We start from the raw sequence: 18,216 nt of genomic DNA on the forward strand, positions 1-18,216 counted from the left end.
TGTGTGTTGAGTATTTTCCCACTGCAAAATCTGTGTGGAAAACTATGCTTGTCCCAGAGGTCCTTAAAAAAAAACAAAACAAAGCAACAAAAACAAAAGAAAAACCCCCCAAACGCGGACTTTGGAGATGTTTTTGATGTGTTGTTTTTTTGTTTCGTTTTGTTTTTTTCTTCCCTGAACTTGAACTGAAAATTATCTTTTTCTTGAGTTTTTTCCTGTAGCATTTCAGGCTGTGCTCCCTGCCACCCCTCTGGGAAAAAACATACCTGTGCTTTTAGTAAATAGGGAAATGTGGAAGGCAAAAGGGGTTGCGTTTTAATGTACTTAGGTATGAATTTCATTATTTTATCAGTTTTATTTTTAATATTGATGTACAGATATATGTTTATATATTAAATATGTATACGCACTTTACCTACAGGAAAATGTAGGCTTTTTCCTAAGAGTTTGATGTAGGCATTGGAGCTCATTTCTGAGCCCTGAAATGTGAGACTGGATTTTAAACATTTTCCCCCAGTTTTTCCCTTTATTTTTTTTTTAACGTATTCTGGGAGGAGAGCCTGCATGAGAAGTCTTTTTCTCACATATCTGGGTTTTTTTCACTGCTCCAATGCTCATAGAACCCAGCAGGAGGAGCAGAAAAAGAGGAGATGGTGTTATATCTCAGCACGAGGATCCAGGACATACACCTCCCCGGGGAAAGATCCTTAATCTTTGGGTCCAGTCCTGTGTGATTTCATATGGTTTTTGTCATTTTTCACATATTTGTAGACTTTGAGTTGAATCTGCAGGCTGGCCTGGTGTAGGGGTGGTTCTGTCCCTGGAGACACTCATTTTTAGACAAGATTTGTAGCTGTATTTGTGTTTTTTACAGTAATAGCTGCATGTGCCTAACGTTTGCCTTGACTGTATCACAAGCGTGGAGTGTGCCCTGCCTGAAGTCTTGAACAGGGTTCTTAGATCTTGTGGTTGGTACTTTGCATTTAACACTTCACAGCTGCTGTAAGAGGCCACAACCACAGCTGCCAAAGTGTTGAAAAGGAGGAGATTGGTTTCAGATCCAATGGTCCCTCAGCGTTCTCCTGTAACTGCAGAAATCAGAAACCCCATGAGGGCTCTGTGTCTTCTACCCAGCATTGCTGAGTTTCTCGCTTTTCTCATGGATTCCTTGTCCTCTCCCCTGGCTTCTCACTTGCTCTGGTTTTGAAAGTCAGTTGTGGCTCTTGAGCACCTTTAGTGAAGAGGGAGGAGAGACAGGGACACCTTTCACTAGCCCAGGTTACTCCAAGCCACATCCAACCTGGCCTTGGACACGTCCAGGGATGGGGCAGCCACAGCTTCTCTGGGCAGCTGTGCCAAGGCCTCACCACCCTCACAGAGGAAAATTTCTTCCTAATATCTAATCTAAACCTGCCCTCTTTCAATTTAGTGGCATTTTCGTGTGTCCTATCACTGCATGACCTTATCAAGAGTCCTTCTCCAGCTTTTTTGCAGGCCCTTTCAGGTAGGGACAACGAGATCTCATTATCTGTCTCACCTGTGATGAAGGAACTTGTGTTTTCAAGACAGACTGGGCTGGGAGAGACTGTGGTGGGGTCTTGGAATGCCTCTGCTAATAGGAAGGTTTGACATTGTGTCTTTTGATCCATTTGTGTTGATAGTTTATATTTGCAGTGCTGTATTTTCACTCTGCACATGCGAGGGCAGGGTTGTCTCCCACACTTCAGTTGTCTCTTCTTTTCTTGCAGATGAAGAAGAAGCTCTGAACTCTATTATGAAGGATTTGGCAGCATTGGGCAAGTGTGGGGGGCTGCTGGACAACAACAGGAATAAAAACAGTGTCCACTCCAACAAACAGGTATGACATTGCTTCTTCAGTCCACCCCAAACTCCACAAGCAGACCACCGAGCTGGGTGTGGTGCTTGCCATGCTGGCAGAGTTTAGATGTCAGAACTGAAGTTAACAAGTCCTTAGCACATCAGAAATATCATACTTTTACCAAATTACGAGGTTTATGACCTCTTTTTGAAGAGCTTTTTGAAAGGAAGTTACAGGCATCCCTATATCACAGAGGAGCATAGAAGAGTAATGCCCCAAATTATTCACAGTTATAACAACTGAGCTTGAAAGTGGGTTTAAATCTTGAATCCCAGCTCAAGGCAATTCTAACTTGGTTAGCTCTGAAAGCAGCAGAACTTGTTTCAGACTGTGCAGCTTTAGGACTTGGATAAGTCAATTGTTTTCTATTGACAGTGTTAATGAAATACAATATTTATTATGTGCACATTTTACTTCAGATATTTGAAGGACAGACTGCCAATTCTGAGCTGTAGACACCCAGGCTCTTTGGGGAGGAATAATGTCATTCTTATATAAAGTGTTTAATTATGAATTACTGCTGTTTATCTTTATGCTCCTAAACCCAAACATTTTGGCCCTGTTGCACATTCAGAGTTGTTTTGGTGAGCGAAGAACATTGTCCCTTGAGCAATGTCAGATTATTTGCTGACATCAATACAATAGCTGAAGTGGATTTAATAGAATGTTTGTGTATGAAGCAAATATGCAAACATGAAAGTTGTGAAGAAGGAATTCCAGTTGTCAAAATAGCAAGGAAAAAAGGGAGAAAAAGATGAGGACAACTGGGAAGCTGCTGAGAGAAGCATGGCAGCAAATCCACTTGGAATTCCACCTCTAGTGCTGTGCTTTAGAATGATCGTGCAGTCAACTCTGCAACTGCTGGATGCCTAGCGAGGAGGAAAACAAATTGTCATTTACTGTCGTCATGCATTTTTTAATGTCACTTGTGCTACAAACAAAGAAGTCTGGGTGCAGAGAGGAAAAATGCCTTCCCGAATCCCTCCGGGCTTCCCGGCCACATGCAGACGAAAACACGTGCGCACGTCTCGTTTCAAAGCGTGTCCTGGCGGGAGCAGCTGCCCAAGCTGAATCACTGGGTTTGTGTTCAGCTCATGCTGAAATAAGTCCAAGATGTTTACAGAGCTGACCAGAGAAACTCGGGGCTGGCTCCCTGCAGCTGCAGGAGAAGCAGAGAACCCAGTGCAGCTTTGGGTGGCTGCAAGGGCAGCATCTTGTGCACGGGGGTGGGTGGTGGCCCTGTGGAGCCAGGCCGAGTTGCTTTCAGGGTAGCAAAGCTGTTCAGGCTCCTCTTATATTGGTTTTGTGCAATGGGGGAAAATCCCTGCTGTCCTTTTTGAGACCTGGGCTGTTAGTGCGGCACATACACGGTTGACCAGATAATTTGTTGAAAATAAGGAAGATGATCATTTTCATTGGTTGAATTCTTATCTGCATAAAGTTGGCATCTTGCAGTCAAATTCACACCTGTGGCCCATCCACTCTGCATCTTCAGTTATAAATCACCAGTGGAGGCATGCCATGCTCTGGTACCAAAGTATCAGAGACTATTTAGAGAACGATATTTATATAGAGTATATATCCTCTTAATATAGAATATTTAGAGTATCAGAGAACTATTTAGAATAGTTGGCTGTTAATTGTGTTTAATTTTGTTATAGCAGGAATCAAACTTTCCTTATTAGAGCACTGGTGCTTGGAAAAACACTTCCTCCTTCGTGATTTTTCTTTATATCCACAAGTGGAGCAGCCCTAGCTGCATGCTCAGGGTTGCCCAGAGCTCTCTGATGGAGGAGATGTGGATGGTCAGGATCCTGCTCTCCTCACACATCCGGAGCTGAGGGTTCAGACCAGCAGGCCCCAGGAGATAGAAGGGCGTTGGAGGATGTTGAATTGTTGCCTCACTAAATTGGACTGGCTGGAACGCGTCTGGCTTGCGGCACGGCGGGAGGCGAGTTTGGGAGGTGGTGAGTGGCCAAAGGAGGTGGAATTAGTGGGGACTTGGTTGGTGTTTGTAGCTCAGTTTAATCAGCTTGTTTGGGTCACTTTTAGGGTTTTCTTTTCTTTATTTTTTAGGACAGAAATTGATGTAGGAGAGAGATTGCATTGGAAATGTTGTTGTCGTGCTTGTGATTTGTTGTTCCTTTGGTACTTGATTTTCTGTTTCTATTGTTTATTTTTTTTTCCTGCCTGTGATTAGGTTGGCTGGTTGGGCTGAAGGATGCCCTGCACATTTTCCCTTCTTGGAGGGGGAATGAGGCACGGGGGCATTTTGGTGATAAAATGTCCTCTTGGTCATCTTATTGTTGGTGCCTCTCATGAGGCCCTGCAGCAACCTGCTCACATTGAGCTACTTGGGTTTGGGAGTTCAGTTAGTAGATTAATAAAATAATATTTCTTTTTCTGTGGAAAAATGTTTTTTCCGAGGCATGGGAATCCTTTAGTCAGTGTTCCAAATTTCCACTGAAAGACACAGTTCACAAGAATGTGTTGGCTAACTAGCCAGTTCTCTGTGGCTTGCAGCAGTTTTTTGGTACACAGAGAAACACAACTGAAGTGCTATCTCATTCTTGTCTCCTGGAGGGCTTCCTTAGTGCTCTCTTGACACAAGTTGAAATTTCAGTCCTGCCAGATTGTATTCCTGGTAGGCCTGGGCCACACAAGAAAACAGCCTGTGGTGGTGGTGTGTGCTCCAAAGTATTTCTTTCCCAAAATATCGATAGCTTTGCTTCAGTTCATCTTAAGAAATGAACATCCTTTGGCAAATTTCATAAAAAATCTTTCTTTTCTTAGTTTTCTTCCCTCACAAATGATTTTAGGGCGAAGGCTGCATTTCTGGATGTGCAATGCCTTGTGGCAGAACAAGCTGGAAATTAGAACAGAACAGTGTGGATGATTTTCCTCCCTTGAATTGCCCAGGCAGCTGGCAGCAGATGTGATGGCTGAGCTGGAATCTCCTGAGTCCTTGTCAGGTGTGGCAGCCACTACCTTCTCCTGCCTTTCTGCCTCGTGGGAATTATAGGGACAGACACAGACACCCTTTTCCTTCCTCATGTGAGTTAGAGCAGAGCCATTCTTTGGGAACAGAGGGATCATTCTGTCATTATTCCTAATGCAGCTTCTGCACTATTAGTGTTCGTCTGTTCCTCCTTTAATCACTCCATTATTCCTTGTGCATCCTCTGGCATGGCTGGAAGGAGTCCTTTCAGGCTATCTCTTGGACTGAACAAGGGAGTTTGTTCATAAAATGTCTCTGAAGAGGGGAAGGAGGGAACAGGAGAACGAAGATCTGCGTTGAGTTCATTAAGGAAAAAGATGAGTGGAATAAGAAGGGAAACCCCGAGTAATTAGGAAATCCTGAACAAAAGGATGGGGAGAGAAAAGAGCAATTAAATTAGCATTTATTTTGTACCTATTTGTGGGCACATCCATTCACTTCTATAAATAGCACTTGGCAGTGTGAAGCTGCTTGTCAGTGGGCCTCTGTCATGGCCAGTGACAGCCAGCAGTTCCTCTGCCACCCTAATCACGATGGCAGGTTCTCCCACGGCAATTAAATATTTGTAGGGAATGTTTCTCCATGTACTTCAAACTGTCAGACTGTCCTAAAAGTTGTTCTTTTAGTAAATTACCTCTGGACTCTTCTCTTTGGCAAGCTGGATGGAAGACAAGGCGTGCTCATGACTCCAGTAAAATGCAGCTCATTTTGTAGGGCTCTCTGTGGGTCTTCAAGCAGCCTAAAAAAAAGGAGTTTGCCTTTATCACCTGTTTTACATTTGGAGGATATGATGTGGATGGGGGAAGATGGAGCTCTCTACAAGGGGATCTGCAGGGATTTCCCCACCTGGAGAGCAGAAACTAGGGACCAAGGGGGAGCATCGCTGACTGGGAAAGCCTTGACTGGAGATGGCAAAGGCAGTGGAGTCCCAAGGATTTAAGAGGCTTTCCCATGTCTGCGCGTGGAGCTGACTTGGGTGTGAAGAGGGTGATACCAGTGAGAGATCCAGCAGGAAAAAAGCTATTCCCTGCCATGTGGGTGGTTTTAGATAAACATTTTGAAGCCTGTGATTTCTGCTGCTGTCTGAAACAGTAATGTCTGTAACAGTGAACCTTCTAGACATCATCTTTCCACTGTCCTCTAAGCTGCTCAGGTACTGGACTTGCTTTCAGAGGGGAAAAAAAAAAAAAAAAGCTGCAAGGATCCGGAAGGGACTTGGATCTGTTGTGCTTCCCACCCTCGAAATGAGAAGGGGGCAATGCCAGACAAACTCCTTTCTGTCTGATCGCTGAATAACCCGGCGTGCGTGGGGGGTTCTGTGCCGGTCATTCCCAATGACGTGGGTTAGTCATCTCCTCTCGCGGGCTGGGGCCGCGCTCCAGCCGTCTGGAGCGTAAGGAACGTTCCGCTGCCGAGGGCAGGGGCAGGCACAGGGCTGATGCAAACAACCTGCACCTCGGGGGAGTGTAGGAGTCCCCTCAGCCTGGCCCTGCCGTGCTGATTCCTCTTAGCCACAGCCAGGAGTTGAGGAGGAATCTGATGCTCCGCGGGGTTTTCTCATTGTTTCCTAATCCAGCGAGTAGAAAATGAGAGAAGTGAAAACAATCCCTCTGATTACCCTTGTGGCATGCAAAAGTTGGGTGTATTCAATTGCCCCTCTATTAGGGGGGGGAAACTGAGACAAATTAAGTGCCCAGGGTCTTGTGGGTAGATATGAGCAAGTCTGGAATGAGCAGCACCAAAGGGGCCCCTTGTGATGATTTTTCCTGCCTTTCTTGACCGCAGAAGGGTTAATGCTGAAGTCAGAGGCTTTGTCCCAGTTGGTTTGTGAGGCAGCTGTGGGTTTGGGTGGAAGAAATGCTCTAAAGGCTCCATCCTTGTCATGTCTCAGCATGGGCAAAGCTGTCCTCTGGTTGGATTTGACAGGAGCAGATCTGAAGAAAGCCACAGAAGTGGGGTCTGGACAGAACACTGTTTCTGATGGCAGCTGAGTTTGGGAGGAGGAGAGGGCATGATGGGGGGTGTCTTTGAATTTGTGCTAGTCTGGGATTTTCCAGAGGAGCAGTTTGAGTTGTTTCAGTGACACAAGCAGACATGGAGGTGCAGGGCTGGCTCCTCTGCTGGTTCCCTGCCTGCCCCAGCCATTAGACAGCCTTCTCCACGGGCTCAGCTTGGACCTGTACCCCAATCTGAGTAACCCCCTGTCTGCTCAGCATCTTCTGCTCCTCCAGAGCCACTTCCATTTTAGGACTAACTGCTTGTTTTCCTGTTCGCTGTGTGTGCTTTTATTACAAACAGCAGTCAGCTCTTCAGGGATCTCTGTATAAGATCATGATTCACCTCCTTTGGAAACACTTTTTCCATTTTTTTCCAACGTTTTCCTTAATCTAAACCAGCACACAGGGCTGTTGCTCCAGCTCTGAGGGCTGAGCTTGGCCAAGCCTGCTGGGGTACATGGTCCCCAGTGAAGAAGCAAAAGCAGTTGTCCCTTTTCTCCCCGAATTCCCTCTCTGAAGCTTGGCAGTTGTAGTCTTTTCTCTGTGAAATCAGCAGTTTTGAAGAAAGAGCCAAAAAATACCTCAAGGAAAGTCTGGAAAGATGGTGATGGGTTCGTGGCCACAGCAGTGGCTTTGCTTTTTCCTTTCAGAGGAATATGGCAAGAGCGAGTAAAATACCATTTGTTTGCAGGGCTGGAGGAAATGCCGGTTACAAGTATTTTGGAGAAGAAATTATTGTAGAAACGAAGGGAATGGCTGTGGTATTTCCTGTCAGGGCTGTCGCTGGTGTTGTTTGTGTCGCAGCAGGGTCTGCAGGCGCCAGCCGGGCCGTGGGCTCCTCCGTGCCCCGCGGAAACGCGCACAGGGAGGGAAGGCTGCTCAGCGCATGCAGCCCAGCAGGCCAGGCACCTACATTCTGTGCTCCTCTGTACCCCTCTTCTGCTTCAGAGAATGAATCACAGGGTGGTTTGGGCTGGGAAGGCTCTTAAAGGCCAGACTGTCTGCTGTAGGCAGGGTCATCTGTCACTAGACCAGGTTGCTGAATCCGACTCGGCCTTGAACGCTTCCAGGGATGGGGCATCCACAGCTTTTCTGGGCAACCTGTTCCAGTGTCTCATCAACCCAATGGAAGAAAATTTCTTCCTTATATCCAACCTCAATCTAGCCTCTTGCTGTTGAAAACTGTTGCCCTCATGCAGTCACTACAGGACCTGGTAAAAAGTCTCTCTCCATCTTATAAAGCCCCTTTGATATATGGAAATGTTGCAATAAGGTCTCCATGGAGCCTTCTCCTCCCCAGGCTGGGCTTTCTCTTCACACCCTTAGCCACAACTCCTCCTGCCTTCGTGCCTCGGTTTCCCTTGTTTGCTCCCTTACCTGCCTGAGCTCTCACAGTGCTGGTGAAAATATTGTTTAAATGCTCTGCCAGAGCTCAGGGTTTGAGGCTGGTGCCTGTGACTGTCCTTACCCCTCTCCTGCACTGTATTTAACACAAGCCTTTGGATGTCTCAACTTGTTCTCCTACACCCACTGAAGGAGGACAGGGCTGCCCTTGACCTCATGTGACTCCTGATGGCAGGGACAGTGAACGATACAGCCTGGATTGTGCAAGGGGGGGGTCGCATTCCTCACAAAATTGCGAAAGTGAGTAGGACCCAGCAGCCTCCCACACCTTCTCCGCCTCAACATTTGCATGCTGTGTTGTGTTCCTGATGGAGAAGGTGCTGCTCCTGCATTCCCCCGACTGTTCCTTGGAGATGCTGGGTGCAGACTCACGTGAGGTTCTGCTCCAGCACTTGGCAGTGCCCCAGGCTCCCTGTGTAATCTTAAACCGGTTGCTGCAAACCAGACTTCCATGGGTGTAAAAAATCACAGCCTGCTCCAGCATTTAGGAAGTGCTTTGCATCCCCTGAGATTTCCTAGTACTTCGGGCACTGCCCACTCTTTTTTTTTTTTTTCTTTAAAAAAGGAAAAAAGTATTTGTTGCTGATAGCAGTGATGAATTCAGCTTGAGCTATGGGTCAAAAACATGAGCAAGCCAAGGGAAGCTTGAAAAATTAAACTGTAATCAACTTCTCAGACTGATAAATGTGAATTTATCCCTCTTCCAAATGCTTGTGAGCTAAAGGTCTTGGTTCCTTTGAGGGAGACAAGATGTTAGTGTGTTTTATATTAAAGAAAAATGTTATCTAATTAAGAAATGAAGTGGGTTTTCATTTCCCCGTTGCAGCCAATGTGTTTGTAGCTCTGCTCAGAAGCAGAGCAGTGTGGGGCAGCTGGCGTCCTTCTGCTGGAGTCGGGCCATGGCACATCAGCCTTATTGTTGATGTAGAAGAAAAGGATGCAGCAGGGTCGTGGCTCATTTTTTTTCATTTTCTTCTCTCTCTGGAGCTTTAGACGAGTGTTCTGACATTTTCCAGCCACAAGCTGTTTTTCAAAACTTGTTTGTCTGTGAAATCTGTGCTGCTCAGCACAACCAGGCAGCGTGTGCTACGTCCCAGCTCAGTGCAGTGTTCGGGGCTGTGCTGAAAGTGAAACCTGTGTTTTGAAAGGTTTCCTGCAGCGAGGCCAGAGCTGCGTGAGCTCTTCCCCTTCCACGTCCTGCTCTTTTGTGAGGAGAAACCTCAAAAGTTCCTTGTCCTGATTTTTTTTTTCCCTCTCTTTCTTTTGAGAAGGGTTTTGTAGTGTTACAGTCAGCGAGCCCACACTGGTCGGTTTATTGCCAGCATCTAGGAGGGATGAACAAGCCAGGCCTGCTCAGAGAGGCACGTGCAAATAAAAATTGGCATAAAAGAGCCTATATTGTTTCTTTTCCAGCACAGATAATCCAAGGTGGCAGTCCCACCTGTATTTGCCTGTCTCTCCAGAATGATTTGATCTTTCAGCAATAGGCTGATTATGATCTTCTCTTCTCCTTTTGAATTTTGTCCTGGTTTAGGATTAATCTGGTAGTTTTACAAGCTGGGCCTGGTTCTGGAAATGAACCTGGAGACTGTCCAGACTTTGTGGGTCTGGAGCACTGGCTTCGGCCACCGAGGTGACGTCAGTGCCTGTTTAGCACAGGCCTCTATCACTGCTGGAGTGCCCCACTTAGTGACTGTCCCAGCACTGGTACTTCCCAACCCTTCCGGAAACACAGAAAATGCCATGAGCAGAGATAACAAGGATGCATTTCGGGTGATCCAGCGTGTTTACCCTGAATCTGTTTAAGCTTTTCAACAGAACTGCCTCCAACCTTGACTTCCTGAATTTCAGTGGATGTTTGCAGAACTCGAGGAGCTGTCAGTTTAAAAAACAACCCGGAGGGCGCCCGTCCAGCTCTTTTTCCTCGTTAGAAACAAAGCTGTTTCACTGCAGCTCTGCTTTCCCTCTGAGAGGATGGAAAGTGTGCCTTCACATGCTGGCAGCCCAGGCCCAGAGATAAGTCCTGTGCGCAGGAAGGGCTGTCACCCACCCAGTTGGGAGTTATCCCTGTGAGACGCCGGCGGCGCGGGGCCGAGCCCTCCCTGGGGTTACACCTCGGAGGGAGGTGGCCAGCACTTCTCTCTGCATGGGAAGAGGGCTGTTTGAGGAGGCTGCTGGGCACTGTAGGGGGGAACATGCTCGTTAAGAGGGGTGACTAGACCTGGTCTGGGAAGTAAAGAGGGTTTTGATCTGCGTTGGAGACCATCGGAAAGTCCTGGAATGATCTGAGGGATGCTAGAGGGATGCTTGGCTCAGACTTGGTCTGAGAAGCTGAAGGAATGAAAAGGCTCCTTGTGGTCTTGATTGCTGCTAAATATGCACAAATAGAGGATGGGTGAAGTGGTTTTTACTGGTCCCTGCATAGCTGTGTGCCTGTGATTCCACTGGCTCTTCTCTGGGCAAATTTTGTGGTTTCTTTTGAGGTGAGCAGTGGGTCAGTTCAGGGTGGGTATTTGCTGTGTATTGGGCCTGATACACTTTGCATTTTGTAGGTCCTAACAAAATAGCAACCAGCCCTTCAACTATCCTGGCACTGTTGGCTTTAAAATCCTAGACAGTCTCCACTTCCATTAGAGAATGCTCTCTTCTGCTTTTTAATTCTTCACCCCAAATATTCCTGTGTTCTAGTAAACATCTTCTGAGCTTTGTTTTTTATGTTTCCAACAGAAAAGTACTGGGGGGAAGCCATGGGAAGTGATGAAGGTGGACAGGCATCAAACACTTAACATGTTGGCCTCTTTGATAATACTGCCTTACTCCCTCCCAAGTGAGTTCAGGACCGTTTTCCACCATATGAATGCATTTTATTAAAACTAACAGTTATAGAGGCAAGTGTCTTCTTGCTTACAGAAGAACTTACTTTTTGACAGCACATTCCTCAGCCATGTGGAGTGTCCCCAAAGGCTGTGAGTCCACCAGGCGGCTTGGCCTAAATAAACCAGATGCCTTGCAGTGTTAGAAGAGTGTCCCAGAGAACTCCTGTCAGCTTTGGATCTATGAGTCAATCCAGGATGCAGTTTGGGACCTCATCATTCTCTGTTTTTTCTTTCAGCAGCGAAGTGTCAGGATCAAGTTTGAATATGAAGGAGAGAAAAGGTAGGTACCTAGTCCAGTTCTTCATGAATATGGGGACAAATCACCTTTTCCACTCAACGCTGTCCTGCTGACTTCAGCCAGCTGCAGCTGAGCTCACAGCAGGATTCATTCCCCTAAAATCAGCTGCACTTTTTATATGCAAGAGCCCTGCTTTGTCATCCCATTTGCCACAAGAGGCTCCTGGGATTTGCACGAAGGCAAAATGGTTCCAAGCTGGAAGTCATTAAATGCCTCTTTTACCAGGGACATTGGGTGCACACTTGGATCCTTTTCTCTTGTTAATTCTTGAGCCCTGCTGAACCATAGTGGAGCTGGAACTCTACAGAAATGTGTCCTTTGATTAGCAGTCCATGACACTTACTTAAGATAACCAGATTTTGGGCATGGGTCCCATAAAAATAGGGCTGGGAGTTAAAACCTGTCCGCCCTTCCCTGCTTGACATTTTCATGGAATCACCTCTGCTTGGTGACTGTGACAGGGCAGGACACATGCTGATGGTCCAAGGTGCATGTTAAAGCCAAAGAAAATTTAAGTAGTGTTATTTTAGGGTTAGACTGTACCTGCTGTAAATACCTATAGAGGTGTTGTGTGTGATGGTACAGGAGAGTCACAGGATGCCAAACTGCATCCTCTCCACTTCCAGCCCTCCTCCCTATTCAGAGCCTCTTGCTGAAAATAGAAATGATAAATCACTGACCATTGCCTGATCTGGGTTTTCTCCAGTGGAGGGCTGCTGGACTTTCTTTTTTTGTACTTCACGTTAGAGGGAGGAGCTGCACAAAGATTTTTGTGATATTCTTGCAAAAGAATATCACAAAAGGGTACTCAAGTCCCCTTTATGGGCACAGCAGAGGAGCAGCATTTCTGTGAGTGTAAAAGCAAGGGGCAGTCTTTATGCGCTGTGATGGAATAAGAGTCCTTTCTTCTGTACTGTCAGTCAAATCCCAAATTTCAGTATGCTTCTACTAAACCAAGACTGTTGTTGTATTTGTTTGTGTGTACAGGATTATCCAGTTTCCAAGACCAGTCAAATTCAAGGAGGTGGTGCAGAAGGTCACAGATGCTTTTGGACAGACGATGGACTTGGTCTGTGTGAACAATGAGGTATTCTTCTCCTTCCTGCTCAGGGGCAGCTTTGGGGCGCCTGGTGCCAACTTCAGTATTTAGCAGTGGTTTGTTCTGAAGGCCCGGATTTTGTGTTCTACTTGGATGTGAAGAAAAATAACCTTATTTTGTGGTTCCCAGCCAGCGAGTGCCCAAGAGCTGTTGTCCGGACACATCTCAGATGGATTCTCAGACTCCAAGCCAGGATTTTCCTTTGTCAAAATTATTTCAAGTCAGGCCTGTTAGACAGGAACATTGTCTTTTCCCTGGAACAAAAGATCCCCCTCACTCAGTGGGGGATGTGAGGGCTTCCCAGCTGGGGGCAGTTGCAGGAGCGTGAAGTGCAGAGCAGGAGGGACAGTGCTGCTCACACAGTGTTCCTTTAGCTAGCACTGACTTTGTCTCGCCCAAACCCCCAGCACGACGTGCACATTCTTGTGGCTGGGCCTGCAGTGAAATGTGCATCACTGAACGTTCCTCCAGCAGCTCCTGTGGCCACATAAAAGCAGCCAAGAAACCCTCCCTGTGCAATCCTTGCGTTTTAAGGCTTGAGGATCTTCCTCCATCGTTCATCACATAGGCCTCTGTGTTTTTACCACTTTCTCTTTCAGCTCAGCACTGTGTGTGAAGGGAGGGTCCTGCTGAGGGCTGTTAGCAGAAGGAGGAAATCCTTGGCATCTGTTTTGGTGTGCTCAGTTTTCTTGTGAGGCATCTGGAGCCACTGGACTCTCAGGATGGGTTTGGCTTTGGGAAGGAGGAGAGGGCCAAATGGCAAAGAGGTGGGCTTTTAAACACAGATCCTTTTGGATCTGCCCTGGCAGCTGGCTTGTTCAAGTATTAATTGCAGATGACCTGCAGCCTTTGATTAAAGTATGAATGGAGAGAGGTCCTGAAGAGACCTTTCTTCTTTTTTCCCCCCCCATTTGTTATTTTCTCCCTTCTGTTTCAATAGAGATTTGCTCGACAAAGAAAGTTCCTATTCTTTTACAATAGGTACCTCATGATACCAAAGTGTCCACTGGGTTTTGGCTTTGAATGCAGTCAGGTTTCTAATCTTGGGCATTCTTTGACAGCCCTCCCGGGAAAAGCCTGCCATTGAATTCTCCAGGAATGAGTCACTTCATTCCAGGTTTCTTCCCACTGGAAGATGATTTCTTTCCAACAACAGCAAACAGAAGCTAAAATAATGCGTTTTATCCCGTGTTAGAGAGTGTCTTCCTGGGCATGTGCACGGCACATACCAGGGCCATGAGCAGGCCTTTGGGTACTCCTGATTTCTTAGGGCTGGGGATGACTTACAGTGCTTTGTTTTCCTACTCATAGAAGTTCAATCTCATGAGAACCCACAACTTTGGGAAGATGTCTGAGAAGTAGTAACTCAGGGTTGTTGCTATGGAAACACTGTAAACAGACAAGAGGGATCTTTGGGGACAGTAGCCTATGTGTACACGTGGTGACACCCCAGCATCTGACTCTGGGGTCAGGGGTTTGGGTGTCATGACTGCAAGTTTCAGAGGGAACATGACCACAGACTCATTGCAGTTAAATGTTTCACCCTGTCTTTATGCTCCAAGTGCAGTAATTCTTTGCTCCCATCAGACATCTCTCTTGCGGTGGCACCTTGTAGATCAAATTTACAGTGAGGTCAGCAGGCCCCTGCAAAATGTCACCGAGTGGCAGTCCCTGTCCTGGTGGAGGAGGTGTCCTGAAGCCAGGATCAGTGAGATGAGCATGCCAGCTGGGTGGAGCGGGGGCACACATGAATCACATCCTGGTGGGACCGTGGAATCAGCAGGCTGGGGCTGGTGTAGATAAGAGCAGGGCCTGGCCATGGGTGTCCCCCATGGGGCTTGTCTGTGTTAGTTCTAGGCTGGGCTCATCTTTCTGAGGAGTGGGACAGCAAAGCCTGGCCTGGGCAGAGGCCGCACAGACACCAACTTGTGATGTGACCTTGGGCAGAAGTTCACTGAACCTCGATGTGCCACCACTTCTCTTCTGACCTCCCATTGTCTCCTCCGAGGCTGCCCCTCAGCATCATTCTGGGAGCTGAGGGAGAGGTGAAGCCTGGGGAAATGGTAGAGGCACCATTATGGGGGAGAGGGAGGAGATAAAAGCATATTTAACAAACATTTGTCGAGAATTGTTGATGCCAGTTGGTCCTGCATTGGGCAGGAAGATGAACTAATTGACCTCTCAGATTTTTCCCCAACCCTGTTTCCTGCAATTCTTTGGCTTTCTGCAGTGTCTTACAGAGGTCTGACAGTGCTGCTGTAGTTGGTGAAACCTCAGCCTTTGCCCTCACTTTCTCAACCTGCAGCAGAGAGACCATCAGGTCCCCCACTAAAACATCAGGCTTCAGGGATGCAAGAAAAAAAGAAATCTAATAAGATCTATTTATGCAGCTTCTGTGTAGGTAAACTTTGCTGTTAATCACAGCTACTGAGTCTGTAGATCAGATAAACCCAGTTTCTGGAAATCCACCCTGGCAATTACTTCCATGGTTCTCCACGAGTCTGTTTTGAGTTTCATGCCTAGCAGATACCTGTTCCTGATATCCATATGTGCCACAGTCTGGAAGCCAAATGGAGGAGAATTTTCTTGCCAGGTGTGGGTAATAGGTACAGCCAAGCTAAATACTGGCTCCAGTCCCTTTTACAAGAGGGCAATTTCTCCCTGATGTTTTTGGCTCCTCTGAAGGTGGCATGCAAACATGTTCGTGTTGTGATGTTGGAGAGGGATGGAGTGTCCTACAGAACATTCTGTTCAGAGCAGCAGCTGGGGGATTGCTCTGAACATTTGTGAGGAGCTCAGTGAAGGGATGGGTGAGCAGTGGGGCTGAGCTTAGAGTTCAGATTCTGCTTGGTGGTGAAACAAGGGAGAGCAGCTCTCCGCCATTCTCAGTTCTTTCTGGGTGAGTGTAGAGGAGGAGCCTTGTCTGCTTGAGGCAGAGCCTGTGTGAACTTCGAGAGGGTTAAGCAGTGCCCCAAGGGAACCTCTCCACCTCTACGGCTTAAGGGAGCAGGCTGATCATTGCATTTAGGAGACGTACTCAGTACCATCTTTGTCATCTTTGTGGGGAATACAGGTTGTTCATTCAAATATGAATGAAAGATGAGAGGAAATCAGAGGATCACAGAGTGGGTTAGGTTGGAAGGCACCACAGTGGGTCATCTGGCCCAACCTCTCTTCTTAAGTAGGGTCATGAAGAGGGAGAAGTACATGGCACAGCATGGTATCCTGGTGGTTCTGGAATATCCTCAGTAAGGGAGACTCCACACCCTCTGTACAACCTGTTCAGACCTTGGTCACTGCACAGGGAAGAAATTCTGCCTCCAGTGCAGGGGGAACTTCCTGGCCATCAGTTCCTGCCTGTTCCTCCTGTCCCATTGCTGGCCCCCAAGGAGCAGGGCCTGGTCCCTGCTCTGAGCAGACAGGCACACATAGGGATGAGGTCCCCTCTCAGCATCTCCTCTTGAGCCTGAACAGCTCCAGCTCCTTCAGCCTTTCTTCATAAGAGAGATGCTCCAATCCCTTAATCTTCCTTATAGCCTCAGCTGGCCCTGCTCCAGAAGCTGCCTGTCTCTCTTGAGTCCAGAACTGGACCCAGCACCCCAGATGAGCCTCACAGGGCTGGGCAGAGGGGCAGGATCCCTTCCCTGACCTGCTGTAAATGCTCTTCCCAGTGCACCCCAGCGTATCGCTGGTCTTCATGGCCATAAGGCCAAGAGCACACAGTCTGGGGTGTATTTGCCTACAGGCCAACAGCCAAACCCTTGGCAACACCCTGGGATCAAAAAGATTGTCCCAGTTGGCTTGTGAGTGTCACCTTGTGTGGCAGCTGCTCTGAGGTGGGTTTGCTGTGGCCGGTGACAGGAGCCCTGATCACCCAGAGGGCTGAGCCACTTTCCAGGAGTTCTGGGAAGCTGTGACTCCCAGTAAGACCAGTGAGAGCCTGCTGGGAGCTGTGGCTGCTCGGTGCCTTTGGTCAGTGGAGTTACAGTGTACTTTGGCACCGGCATGAGAATAACATGTGCTGTGTTGGTCAGATTCAGTGCCCGAGGCAACCTGCAGAGGCTGAGGCCTGTTTGGTATGAGATTAGGCAGAATATCCCGGAATGAGGGGCAAGAAGTTGTGCTTTTAATCTTAGCCCAGGGCAGCAGAAGGCCGCAGAGCTCCTCTGAAGTGCAGCTGTGTCGTGCGTTGGAGGCTTTGCAGGCTGTCTGCAGGACATGGTACACCACACAGCAAGGTTGGGAGGGTCAAATCCCCCGTGGAGGTATGAGGGCAGTAGTCTGCCATTTCCCAGGAAAACATCAGGACTTTTTGCTGGCTGACAGACACGGCACTGTGTAGTTCTCTGTTCTTATAAAGAGCAGAAACTGAATTTATTCTGCTGGGAGTGAAAGAAGTGGTTCTTGGAAGGAGAGCAATGCACACCTTTCACATCAAAAGGGGAAAAAAACCTTTTATTTGTGGGATGTTCCCTGGTTTCAGCTGATGGCCAGACACTAGGGAGCTGTGTCAGTGTGCAGGAGCACAGGTTGCAGCAGTAAGGAAGGGTACGAAACATCTGCCAGAGTAAATCCTTGGGTGCAACTCACTGGTGTCTTGGAGCAACACTGCGTGACCATCGAGCCAGGAAGAACATGTGGGGTTGTTTTGGGACTGTGTAGCAGCGGGTCCTGCCTGCAGAATCAGAGCAGCCGCAGAGTAGCAGGCAGCAAGCCCAAGGTTTCATCCCAGCCCTCTCCTTTTCCCACTAGCTGGATTGCTGGTGTGACCTTTAAGCTTTCCCCTTGCAGATGTTGTTTGTTGTGATTTTTTTTGCGTCTGTTCCTCGGTAAATGAGGTCTTGGAAGAAAATACTGGAGCTCGGCAAGCTGGAGGGCACGGGGGCTCCGTTTTCCGTCGCCTCCTTGGGTTCCTCCCTCATCCATCCCCCGATTCCCAAGCTGCTCCCTGTAAGAATCTGGCTCCTTCTGTTTACCCAAAAGTGTGACATTGCCATCCTCCGGTGTTTGTTTAATCCCTTCCAGCTCCTGATCCCACTGAAATCCCAGGAAGATTTGGACAAAGCGATGGAACAGTTGGAGCTGAGCCCTTCCCTGAAGAGCCTGCGGATCCTTGTGAGCGCTCCAAAGAAAGCGAATGTGAGCCCTTCACCTTCTCTGCTCTTTTGTGTCCGGAGTGAGGTGCCTTGTTATTGTGCTGGGGAGTGGAAAAGAGTCTCCTGATGGGGCAGAGCAGAGGGCAAGCTGGATATGAGGGGGGTCAGCCCTGCTCTGGCTCAGCTGCACGGAAATCTTCCTGTGATTGTGGCCCAGAGGCTGAGCTCAGCTCCTTCTAGCTCATCCTCTGAAGGGTTAAATACCAGACTGACTCTCAAACGAGGTTAAACCCTGAGAGAACTCCTTTTGCTTTCTTCCTAGAGATGCTGCCACCATTGCTTTTCACCTCTCCTCTGTATTCAGGGGGATGCCCTGGCCCTAGCCAGGCGGGGTGGCAGCGTGGGGACTGTTCCCTCCACGTGCTGCAGCCGTGCTAAAGGCTGGGAAGAGAAAACTGCAGAATCCTTCGGTCTCATGCAGAACTGTCTGGGTTTTTTCCATCTTTATTTATTTATTAGTTTTTCCTGAGTGCAGTGGTTTTGCAGTTAAGCCTGTTAGCTTGACCTCG

The 18,216-nt window shown here is 47.8% G+C and overlaps 1 protein-coding gene across 5 annotated transcripts in view; it reads left to right on the top strand.

Annotated features, from left to right (window-relative positions):
- LOC136299634 (mitogen-activated protein kinase kinase kinase 3-like) overlaps positions 1-18,216 on the top strand; it is a 77,588-nt gene that overhangs the window by 33,031 nt on the left and 26,341 nt on the right. For 4 of the 5 annotated variants that reach the window (XM_066201424.1, XM_066201444.1, XM_066201436.1 and 1 more), the window contains exons 3-6: positions 1,749-1,858; positions 11,391-11,434; positions 12,440-12,539; positions 17,577-17,690. In XM_066201424.1, the coding sequence (XP_066057521.1) occupies positions 1,749-1,858; positions 11,391-11,434; positions 12,440-12,539; positions 17,577-17,690 (368 nt within the window). The remainder of the gene's footprint in view (positions 1-1,748; positions 1,859-11,390; positions 11,435-12,439; positions 12,540-17,576; positions 17,691-18,216) is intronic. The other variant, XM_066201454.1, reaches the window with a different exon arrangement.

The sequence above is a fragment of the Chamaea fasciata genome, unplaced genomic scaffold (assembly GCF_029207755.1).
Source record: "Chamaea fasciata isolate MVZ Bird 193981 ecotype frontalis unplaced genomic scaffold, bChaFas1.0.hap1 SCAF_1, whole genome shotgun sequence".
Lineage (NCBI taxonomy): Eukaryota > Metazoa > Chordata > Aves > Passeriformes > Sylviidae > Chamaea > Chamaea fasciata.